Here is a 12500-nt window from a genome sequence, read left to right as displayed (position 1 = left end):
CGGCGTCCGTGGTGATGTCACGGCGTCCGTGGTGATGTCACGGCGTCTGTGGTGATGTCATAGCGGTCTCATGGTGATGTCATAGCGTCCGTGGTGATGTCACAGCAGTCTGTGGTGATGTCACAGGGTCCGTGGTGATGTCACGGCGTCCGTGGTGATGTCACAGCGTCCGTGGTGATGTCACAGCAGTCTGTGGTGATGTCATAGCGTCTGTGGTGATGTCACGGCGTCCGTGGTGATGTCACGGCGTCCGTGGTGATGTCACAGCGGCCGTGGTGATGTCAGGGACGCTGTGGTGATATCACAGCGGTCTGTGGTGATGTCATCGTGTTCTCATAGTGAATCTGCAGATGTTTGAATTAATACATTAAAACAGATCATTTATAGTTGAAGTGTTTCCTGTGTGTGTGTGTGTGTGTGTGTGTGTGTGTGTGTGTGTGTGTTGAAGCTCCAGAGGTCAAAGTTCACTGCTGTGTGTTTGAATGTAAACGCTGAGCTGTGATTGGCCAGCTGACTCTTATCATGTTTAAAGTCACTGGAGCCATAAATCCCACTTCCTGCTGGGTCAGTGAACGCCTCGCGGACTCCACACGGGCAGGAAGCCAGCAACGGACCTGTGTGTGTGTGTGTGTGTGTGTGTGTGTGTGTGTGTGTGTGTGTGTGTGTGTGTGTGTGTGTGTCCAGTCCGAAGTTTGAAATTGTTTTCATTCAAACTGTCGACTCAGGAAACTCAGTACATACGGTTAGAGGTACTAGTACTTTACTGTAGTACTGTTGGAGGTACTAGTACTATACTGTAGTACTGTTAGAGGTACTAGTACTTTACTGTAGTACTGTTAGAGGTACTAGTACTATACTGTAGTACAGTTAGAGGTACTAGTACTTTACTGTAGTACTGTTGGAGGTACTAGTACTTTACTGTAGTACTGTTAGAGGTACTAGTACTTTACTGTAGTACTGTTAGAGGTACTAGTACTATACTGTAGTACTGTTAGAGGTACTAGTACTATACTGTAGTACAGTTAGAGGTACTAGTACTTTACTGTAGTACTGTTAGAGGTACTAGTACTATACTGTAGTACAGTTAGAGGTACTAGTACTTTACTGTAGTACTGTTAGAGGTACTAGTACTATACTGTAGTACAGTTAGAGGTACTAGTACTATACTGTAGTACTGTTGGAGGTACTAGTACTTTACTGTAGTACTGTTGGAGGTACTAGTACTTTACTGTAGTACAGTTAGAGGTACTAGTACTTTACTGTAGTACTGTTAGAGGTACTAGTACTTTACTGTAGTACTGTTAGAGGTACTAGTACTTTACTGTAGTACAGTTAGAGGTACTAGTACTTTACTGTAGTACTGTTAGAGGTACTTGTACTATACTGTAGTACTGTTGGAGGTACTAGTACTTTACTGTAGTACTGTTGGAGGTACTAGTACTATACTGTAGTACTGTTGGAGGTACTAGTACTTTACTGTAGTACTGTTGGAGGTACTAGTACTTTACTGTAGTACTGTTAGAGGTACTAGTACTTTACTGTAGTACTGTTAGAGGTACTAGTACTTTACTGTAGTACAGTTAGAGGTACTAGTACTTTACTGTAGTACTGTTAGAGGTACTTGTACTATACTGTAGTACTGTTGGAGGTACTAGTACTTTACTGTAGTACTGTTGGAGGTACTAGTACTATACTGTAGTACTGTTGGAGGTACTAGTACTTTACTGTAGTACTGTTGGAGGTACTAGTACTATACTGTAGTACTGTTGGAGGTACTAGTACTTTACTGTAGTACGGTTAGAGGTACTAGTACTTTACTGTAGTACTGTTAGAGGTACTAGTACTTTACTGTAGTACAGTTAGAGGTACTAGTACTTTACTGTAGTACGGTTAGAGGTACTAGTACTTTACTGTAGTACTGTTAGAGGTACTAGTACTATACTGTAGTACTGTTAGAGGTACTAGTACTATACTGTAGTACAGTTAGAGGTACTAGTACTTTACTGTAGTACTGTTAGAGGTACTAGTACTTTACTGTAGTACTGTTAGAGGTACTAGTACTATACTGTAGTACTGTTAGAGGTACTAGTACTATACTGTAGTACAGTTAGAGGTACTAGTACTTTACTGTAGTACTGTTAGAGGTACTAGTACTATACTGTAGTACAGTTAGAGGTACTAGTACTTTACTGTAGTACTGTTAGAGGTACTAGTACTTTACTGTAGTACAGTTAGAGGTACTAGTACTTTACTGTAGTACTGTTAGAGGTACTAGTACTTTACTGTAGTACAGTTAGAGGTACTAGTACTTTACTGTAGTACTGTTAGAGGTACTTGTACTATACTGTAGTACTGTTGGAGGTACTAGTACTTTACTGTAGTACTGTTGGAGGTACTAGTACTATACTGTAGTACTGTTGGAGGTACTAGTACTATACTGTAGTACTGTTGGAGGTACTAGTACTTTACTGTAGTACTGTTGGAGGTACTAGTACTATACTGTAGTACTGTTGGAGGTACTAGTACTATACTGTAGTACTGTTGGAGGTACTAGTACTTTACTGTAGTACTGTTGGAGGTACTAGTACTTTACTGTAGTACTGTTGGAGGTACTAGTACTATACTGTAGTACTGTTGGAGGTACTAGTACTTTACTGTAGTACTGTTAGAGGTACTAGTACTTTACTGTAGTACTGTTAGAGGTACTAGTACTTTACTGTAGTACAGTTAGAGGTACTAGTACTTTACTGTAGTACTGTTAGAGGTACTTGTACTATACTGTAGTACTGTTGGAGGTACTAGTACTTTACTGTAGTACTGTTGGAGGTACTAGTACTATACTGTAGTACTGTTGGAGGTACTAGTACTATACTGTAGTACTGTTGGAGGTACTAGTACTTTACTGTAGTACTGTTGGAGGTACTAGTACTATACTGTAGTACTGTTGGAGGTACTAGTACTTTACTGTAGTACAGTTAGAGGTACTAGTACTTTACTGTAGTACTGTTAGAGGTACTAGTACTTTACTGTAGTACTGTTAGAGGTACTAGTACTTTACTGTAGTACAGTTAGAGGTACTAGTACTTTACTGTAGTACTGTTAGAGGTACTTGTACTATACTGTAGTACTGTTGGAGGTACTAGTACTTTACTGTAGTACTGTTGGAGGTACTAGTACTATACTGTAGTACTGTTGGAGGTACTAGTACTTTACTGTAGTACTGTTGGAGGTACTAGTACTTTACTGTAGTACTGTTAGAGGTACTAGTACTTTACTGTAGTACAGTTAGAGGTACTAGTACTATACTGTAGTACTGTTAGAGGTACTAGTACTATACTGTAGTACAGTTAGAGGTACTAGTACTATACTGTAGTACTGTTAGAGGTACTAGTACTTTACTGTAGTACTGTTGGAGGTACTAGTACTTTACTGTAGTACTGTTAGAGGTACTAGTACTTTACTGTAGTACAGTTAGAGGTACTAGTACTATACTGTAGTACTGTTAGAGGTACTAGTACTTTACTGTAGTACAGTTAGAGGTACTAGTACTCTACTGTAGTACAGTTAGAGGTACTAGTGTGCTAACCCTGGACTGTGTGGAGGAATGAAGTGATTCTGATTGGCTAACGTAGGTTTGAGCTGCTCTTGGCGGTATATACTCGGGGTAGTGTAAACTGGTGTGTATGTAGTATTTGTTGTAAACTGGTGTGTATGTAGTATTTGTTGTAGGATGAAATGTTCGGTTATGAAAATACCCGAACACGTGTGATCGTAGTCTCAGTCAGTGTTCGTTCTTCTGTTGACTTGTTTTTTCCTGTTGGGCTAATAAAACTCATGTTTCTTGAGACTGTCTGCAAACCAAGACACATAGTTTTATTTTGTATTCAGTTTTTATTGATTTTCTTCGGCATGTATCAAATACAGCAGACACACAGACATTGAACCCCCCCCCCCCTCCCTCCCCCCTCTACACGGGGATCAAATAACACAACAGTTCACAAACAATTACACAGACAAGTTCATTCATTAGTTCTTCTTCAGTAACAAACCTTTAACTCTTTAACTCTTTAACTTTAACTCTTTAACTCTTTAACTCTTTAACTCTTTAACTTTAACTCTTTAACTTTAACTCTTTAACTTTAACTCTTTAACTTTAACTCTTTAACTTTAACTCTTTAACTTTAACTCTTTAACTCTGGTCCCATATCACCAGGTCTGCATCGTCTCTGGTTTGGCATCATTTGATAAAGAACGTCCAGAAGCAGCCAGAGATCCAACGATAGGAGCACAGAGAGCACAGAGAGCATAGAGAGCATAGAGAGCACACCTTTAAGTTAAACCACACCAAAGTCATTTATTCAATCAACATATCTGCATAAATTAATCAAAGTTATGAGTTAGATCTGTAAATCAGTGGTGTCTGGAAGTGTTTGGATGTGTAAGGGTATGAGAGAGCAGACTGAGTAGGCCAGCTGGTTTTATAAAGGCCAAACCTGTACAGTCAGACCGGCCCACTTTCCTTCCTGTGTTCTTTTCCTTCCTTCCTTCCTTCCTTCCTTCCTTCCTTCCTCCCTTCCTTCCTTCCTTCCTTCCTTCCTTCCTTCCTCCCTTCCTTCCATCTTTCCTTCATTCCTTCCTCCCTTCCTTCCTTCATTCATTCCTTCCTCCCCTTTCATCTTTCCTTCCTGTGTTCTTTTCCTTCCTTCCTTCCTTCCTTCCTGTCTTTTCTTCCTTCCTCCCTTCTTTCTATCTTTCCTTCCTGTCTTCTTTTCCTTCCTTCCACCCAACCTTCCTTCCTTCCATCTTTCCTTCCTGTCTTCTTTTCCTTCCTTCCACCCAACCTTCCTTCCTTCCATCTTTCCTTTCTGTCTTCTTTTCCTTCCTTCCTTCCTTCCTTCCATCTTTCCTTTCTGTCTTCTTTTCCTTCCTTCCTCACTTCCTTCCTTCCTTACTAATATCCGGGCACCTTTAATCGTAGTCTCAGTCAGTGTTCATTCAGCGTGTTTTTAGTTGAGTTGTTTTTTCCTGTTTGGCCGATAAAACTCGTGTTTCCTTCCACAGAGACACAACTCACAGTTAAAGATGAAACCAGTCAGCAGTGTGTTGTCGGCTCACAGTTCAGATGTCTATGAGTTGTTAACAGCTCCACCAAATACTGATCCTTCCCTCTAAACTTCTCACATGCTTTCATTTCAATAAATGTTCAAATGATCCAATATTTCAGCTAACCTGTAACGACATCATCATAATGCTGCTAATGCTAACCGCTAACCCTAACCCTACTGTTCATCTTAATATTTCTTGTCTTTGTGTCTCAGGAGAACTTTCACTTTCTCTGTTGTTCAGAGTTTTAGTTAAATCGTCTCCGCAGCAGTTAGCAGGTACGCTAGCTCCTCCGCAGTAGTTAGCCAGTACGCTAGCTCCTCTGCAGCAGTTAGCCGGTACGCTAGCTCCCACGGAAACACACAGCGGCCATTTTGAGCAGAATAACAAACATCTTTAATTCAGCGGCTCAGACGTTTTAAATTTGGTGATTTGGAGGCAACAGATGCTAATGGCATGCTAATGCTAAGCTAACTCCTTTCTTTTCAAAATGGCCGCCGTGTTTATATATAAAATTTTAAATCATGAATTAAACCTGATTCTAATCGATCGGTGTTGATTATTGATCAGAAATCAGCCTCAAACTGTCGAGGTGTTTGTCGAGGTGTGATGATGTCACCGGTGTTTAATATGATGTCATTGATGAAGTTTCTGCTGATTCGTTTGATTCTTGCTGTTGACTGATGATGTCATGATGATGATGCCATGATGATCGGATCGACTGATATTTAGCTTTTTATACAGTTTGTGAGATCGGCTGTAATGATCCAATCAACGTCGTCATGGTGAAACCTTTTGCAGATGCTCGTTGCTATGGATACAGATGTTGTGTTTTATCTCATTTACTGTGAAGAAGTTCCACACCGACATGTTTGAGTCCTGTCACAATGTGACGGACAATAAAGTTTATTGAATCTTGAATCATGAGCTGTGGTGTTGTGGGCAGAGAGATAAACACTAAAGAACCTCGTTGGGAAGAATCTGCAAAATGTTTCAACGACGAGGAGCCGAGTTTAAGAACCGCCTAATAATGTCATGATGATGGTGGTGATGGTGATGTCATGGTGATGATGATGATGATGATGTCATTGTGATGATGATGATGTCATCCTCCCCCAGAGTCCCCCCGCCTCTCCACTGCCTCCGTCAGCAGTAATGAGCGCGCTCCGTCTGACTCCTCTGACTTGCCGTCGTCTCGCCGGCCGGTGAGTCTCGTCTCTACGCTGTCGTCTGGATCCGGATCCTCCAGAGACGACCTCGCCCCCCCGCCGGCCCCCCCGCTGTCCTCGGACCCGGACGTAGACCTGGACCTGAGCCCCCCCGAGGGCCGGCAGCCGTGGCCCCTCCCCTCGCCTGACAGGAAGGGGCGGAGCCTGAACAGCAGCGGCATGGCGCCCAACCCTCAGCTGACCTACCTGGACCGCGTCGTCATGGAGATCATCGAGACGGAGAGGATGTACGTCAGAGACCTGCGCATGATCGTAGAGGTGAGACGACTAACCCATCAATAACCATCAATAACCTATCAGTAATAGATCAATAATCAATAATGATGAACTGGATAAATTTAACTGGAAAATATCAAATGTCATGGATGCTGTTGCACCATTAAAACTAAGAAGCAGGAAAACATCATTAATAAGAGATCAATAAGAGATAAGAATCTGATTTGCAGTCGTAATAAACAGCTGATAAAATAATAAATAAATAAATAAATACAGGATCAGAATAAAGTTTCATAACTTTAAACTGATTTTAGTTTTAGTTAAACATCCGTAGAATCAATAATCAATGAATTATTATTGAATTAATATTATAAAATAAAAACAAATGAACTGATAATGAAAATGATTCATTTTAATGATGGATGATAAAATCCTTACTGAGTCAGACGCTAACAGGGCTGGATCTGGAAGACATTGGTCAATCAACCTGTCAATCAGGACGTAGCCACGCCCTAATGCATACCCTGCTTTATCGTCACATATAAAATCAGGAAGGCCAAAATGTCCCAAATGAACATCATACTGCATTGAAGAAGGCTTTAAACTAGCGATTGAGACCATAAACACATTTTGAAAACGTTTACTGAGGTTAGAAATCAAGTGAGAAGTTGGTGAATTCTCCATTGACTTGTATAGAGACGGTCGCCCCCTGGTGGCCTTTTGATAGAATGCAGCTCTAAGTTACTTCCTGGTTGGACAGGAACTCCCCGCCTGGGTAAAACATGATATTGTGTGATAGGAGCTGTCTAGTCTCTCTGCTCTGAAACATGAATCAAGCTTTAATCTCATTTATTGATCAGTCTGATTATCGACTATTGATGCTTTCTAGAATATGAATAGTATGAGAGGAGAGAGTATTAACCCCCCTCCCCCCTCTCCCCCCCCCCCAGGACTACCTGGCTCACATCATCGATCAGTCTGATTTGTCGATCCGGCCGGAGCAGGTGTGCGCTCTGTTCGGGAACATCGAGGACATCTACGAGTTCAACAGGTGAGTAAATGGAGCGCTCCTCACAGGGCTCTGTCCTAACGAGCTCTTCCTGTGTTAACGAGCTCTTCCTGTCCTAACGAGCTCTTCCTGTCCTAACGAGCTCTTCCTGTCCTAACGAGCTCTTCCTGTCCTAACGAGCTCTTCCTGTCCTAACGAGCTCTTCCTGTCCTAACGAGCTCTTCCTGTCCTAACGAGCTCTTCCTGTGTTAACGAGCTCTTCCTGTCTTAACGAGCTCTTCCTGTCCTAACGAGCTCTTCCTGTATTAACGAGCTCTTCCTGTATTAACGAGCTCTTCCTGTCCTCACCTATGTTAACGAGCTCTTCCTGTGTTAACGAGCTCTTCCTGTTTTAACAAGCTCTTCCTGTCCTAAGGAGCTCTTCCTGTCCTCACCTGTACTAACGAGCTCTTCCTGTATTAACGAGCTCTTCCTGTGTTAACGAGCTCTTCCTGTGTTAACGAGCTCTTCCTGTGTTAACCAGCTCTTCCTGTGTTAACAAGCTCTTCCTGTGTTAACGAGCTCTTCCTGTGTTAACGAGCTCTTCCTGTGTTAACGAGCTCTTCCTGTCCTAACGAGCTCTTCCTGTATTAACGAGCTCTTCCTGTCCTAACGAGCTCTTCCTGTCCTAACGAGCTCTTCCTGTATTAACAAGCTCTTCCTGTATTAACGAGCTCTTCCTGTGTTAACGAGCTCTTCCTGTGTTAACGAGCTCTTCCTGTCCTAACAAGCTCTTCCTGTGTTAACCAGCGCTTCCTGTGTTAACGAGTTCTTCCTGTGTTAACGAGCACTTCCTGTCCTAACAAGCTCTTCCTGTGTTAACGAGCACTTCCTGTCCTAACAAGCTCTTCCTGTGTTAACGAGCACTTCCTGTCCTAACAAGCTCTTCCTGTGTTAACGAACTCTTCCTGTATTAACGAGCTCTTCCTGTGTTAACGAGCTCTTCCTGTGTCAATGAGCTCTTCCTGTGTTAAAGAGCTCTTCCTGTGTTAACGAGCTCTTCCTGTGTTAACGAGCTCTTCCCTCTCAGGTGTCTGTTGCTGTTGCAGGCGCAGGGTGAGTTTGTTTCGCTGCCTGGATCGTCCCGGCTGCACTGAGTGATGTGTGTGGTGCTTTGACGTGTTTCACTCACACACACACACATACACACATACACACACACACACACTCACACACAAACACACAAACGTCCTGACTTCCTGCAGGACCTTAAATGTCACATCAGTGTGTGCAGTGATGCAGTGTGACGTTTGTGGATGTTTTAACATTTCATCAGATTTTAATAAAACACGGCGACATAGAGAGTAGAATATACTCAGAGAAGCTGATCGTCAGGTTCAGGTTCAACCTAAAACACTTCAAATATCAAACAAAGGAAGAGGAGACAACAGGATTAGAGTTTCTACTTGCAAGGAGAACGGACAGAGATCTTCAACCCGCTCTGAGCAAACCTTGCCGAACCCTTTCTTTTTATTGGTTTCAGGATTTCCCTAATTTACTGAGGCTAGCTTTACACGACAACCATCTGAACACGATCCGCAAAAGTGGCGTTGCGTTCCCACTTTTTATTTCGCGTTTAGACGAGCGTCTTTGGGTGGAAATCTGCACACGGTGACGCAAAAGTGTATGAAATTTGATGTAGTATGCATGCCAGGTGGCTAGCTGGTACTGTGAAGCAATGCCATACAACTTTACAACTACGAATTGGAGCTTCCAACAATTGGTGTAGGTAATTAATTGGCCTTCTCTGTTCTGATATATCAGTAGTTACTCGGCTTATTTGCTGAAAGGACTCCTGAATAGCTATAAAAGCAGCTAAGGCCACTTGAATGTCTGACTGATGGAAATAATCCGACATGTTTGTTCTTGATTGGCTGTGCTGGGTTAGGAGGGTTAGGAGGGTTAGGGAGGGTTAGGGGGGTTAGGGTTGGGGGGGTTAGGGTTACATGGATATGACGTCAACGCGTATGCGAGGATAGCCAGCGTGAGCAGCTCAGAGCACACTTTTGCGTTTTCAACCCTTTAGACGGGAACGCGACGGTGGAGCGTCTTTAAGACTTCCACTCTGGAGGGTGGGTTCATTCTGTCGCCGTCTAAACGAAAGGCACATCTGATAAAAGGTTTTGTCGGTTTCACCCGGGAGCGTTGTCGTGTAAAGCCAGCCATAGTCTTACTGCTCTAAAGGGTGGCGGTCATAAATCGGTCATAAATCGGTCACAGGTGGACACACACACCTCAATGACTTCCTGAGCAGGGTCACAGGTCCTGAAAAGCAACTTTAAAACAGCATGCTTGTAGACTATAAAGGTTAATGATCATAGAAAGGGTAAAGTCTCAGTTTGAGGGTCCTCATAAAGCACTTCCTGTCTCCGGTCCCGGTTTATCTGGTTTACCTGGTTTACGGGGACAGTGATGAGTTCAATGTCTGCTGGGAGAAAATCACGCCGTCCTTCGATCGACACGCATGACGTATGAATCAGCTGGAGCTTTCTGTCGTATCACATGATCTTCAGCAGGAGGAAAAACTTTCATTTCTCTTTTTTTAATGTTTTATTTTATTTAAATTTTTTAGTCAATTTAAAGCTTCATGTCATCGATCATGTGACGTGACTGAAAGCTCCAGAACAGCTGTTGAGTGTTTTTATGTCAGACATGTTGTTGTCGTCGCCATGGTAACGGTGTTTCCTGCTCACAGCGAGCTACTGCAGTCTCTCGACCTGTGTGACAACGACCCGGTTGCCGTGGCGAGGTGCTTCGTCATGAAGGTGAGAAAAAAAAAACTCTGTTCAAACTTTATAAAAACTGACAGGAAGTAAAATATTAAATAAAATAATTAATTAAACATTAAAACAGAAAAGTGATGATGATGATTTTCTTCGTCTCATTTCAGAGTGAATACTTTGAAATCTACACACAGTACTGCACCAATTATCCAAAGTGAGTAACGAGCTCTTCCTGTCCTAACGAGCTCTTCCTGTCCTAACGAGCTCTTCCTGTACTAACGAGCTCTTCCTGTCCTCACCTGTACTAACGAACTCTTCCTGTCCTCACCTGTACTAACGAACTCTTCCTGTCCTCACCTGTACTAACGAGCTCTTCCTGTCCTCACCTGTACTAACGAGCTCTTCCTGTCCTAACGAGCTCTTCCTGTCCTCACCTGTCCTAACGAGCTCTTCCTGTCCTAACGAGCTCTTCCTGTCCTCACCTGCACTAATGAGCTCTTCCTGTCCTCACCTGCACTAACGAGCTCTTCCTGTCCTCACCTGCACTAACGAGCTCTTCCTGTCCTCACCTGTCCTAACGAGCTCTTCCTGTCCTAACGAGCTCTTCCTGTCCTCACCTGTCCTAACGAGCTCTTCCTGTCCTAACGAGCTCTTCCTGTACTAACGAGTTCTTCCTGTCCTCACATGTACTAACGAGCTCTTCCTGTCCTCACCTGTACTAACGAGCTCTTCCTGTCCTCACCTGTACTAACGAGCGCTTCCTGTCCTAACGAGCTCTTCCTGTACTAATGAGCTCTTCCTGTCCTAACGAGCTCTTCCTGTCCTAACGAGCTCTTTCTGTCCTCACCTGCACTAACAAGCTCTTCCTATCCTAACGAGCTCTTCCTGTCCTCACCTGTACTAACGAGCTCTTCCTGTCCTCACCTGTACTAACGAGCTCTTCCTGTCCTCACATGTACTAACGAGCTCTTCCTGTCCTCACCTGTACTAACGAGCTCTTCCTGTCCTCACCTGTACTAACGAGCTCTTCCTGTCCTCACCTGTACTAACGAGCTCTTCCTGTCCTCACCTGTACTAACGAGCTCTTTCTGTCCTCACCTGTACTAACGAGCGCTTCCTGTCCTCACCTGTACTAACGAGCTCTTCCTGTCCTAACGAGCTCTTCCTGTCCTCACCTGTACTAACGAGCTCTTCCTGCACTAACGAGCTCTTCCTGTCCTCACCTGTCCTAACGAGCTCTTCCTGTCCTAACGAGCTCTTCCTGTCCTAACGAGCTCTTCCTGCACTAACGAGCTCTTCCTGTCCTAACGAGCTCTTCCTGTCTCAGTTCGGTTGCCGCGCTGACCGAGTGCATGAGGAATAAATCTCTGGGGAAGTTTTTTCGGGAGCGTCAGGCGTCGTTGAAGCGTTCGCTGCCGCTGGGATCATACCTGCTGAAACCTGTTCAGAGGATCCTCAAATACCACCTGCTGCTACAGGTACCACACACACACACGATACACACACCTGATACACACACACACCTGATACACACCACACACACACACGATACACACCACACACACCACACACACACACGATACACACCACACACACACCTGATACACACCACACACACACCACACACACACCACACACACACCTCATACACACTTAATACACACCACACACACACCACACACACACCACACACACACCTGATACACACCACACACACACCTGATACACACTTAATACACACCACACACACACCTGATACACACACCTGATACACACACGATACACACCTGATACACACCACACACACACACACCTGATACACACACCTGATACACACCACACACACACACACCTGATACACACACCTGATACACACCACACACACACCTGGTACACACCACACACACACCTGATACACACCTGATACACACCACACACACACCTGATACACACCACACACACACCACACACACACCTGATACACACCACACACACACACACACGATACACACACCTGATACACACTTAATACACACCACACACACACCTGATACACACCACACACACACCTGATACACACTTAATACACACCACACACACACCTGATACACACCACACACACACACGATACACACACCTGATACACACTTAATACACACCACACACACACCACACACACAC

At 43.8% G+C, this 12500-nt stretch overlaps 1 protein-coding gene across 1 annotated transcript in view; it reads left to right on the top strand.

Moving 5' to 3' along the window:
- The window catches only part of LOC128377445 (pleckstrin homology domain-containing family G member 3), a 40393-nt gene that overhangs the window by 11704 nt on the left and 16189 nt on the right, over positions 1-12500 (top strand). Inside the window, exons 2-6 of the mRNA XM_053337397.1 lie at positions 6223-6590; positions 7499-7599; positions 10292-10361; positions 10487-10533; positions 11647-11797. Of these exons, the coding sequence (XP_053193372.1) occupies positions 6223-6590; positions 7499-7599; positions 10292-10361; positions 10487-10533; positions 11647-11797 (737 nt within the window). The remainder of the gene's footprint in view (positions 1-6222; positions 6591-7498; positions 7600-10291; positions 10362-10486; positions 10534-11646; positions 11798-12500) is intronic.

The sequence above is a fragment of the Scomber japonicus genome, chromosome 17 (genome assembly GCF_027409825.1).
Source record: "Scomber japonicus isolate fScoJap1 chromosome 17, fScoJap1.pri, whole genome shotgun sequence".
NCBI classification, from domain to species: Eukaryota; Metazoa; Chordata; class Actinopteri; order Scombriformes; family Scombridae; genus Scomber; species Scomber japonicus.
The sequence above is the reverse complement of the archived record's forward strand: the minus strand, read 5'-3'. Positions and strand labels throughout refer to the sequence as shown.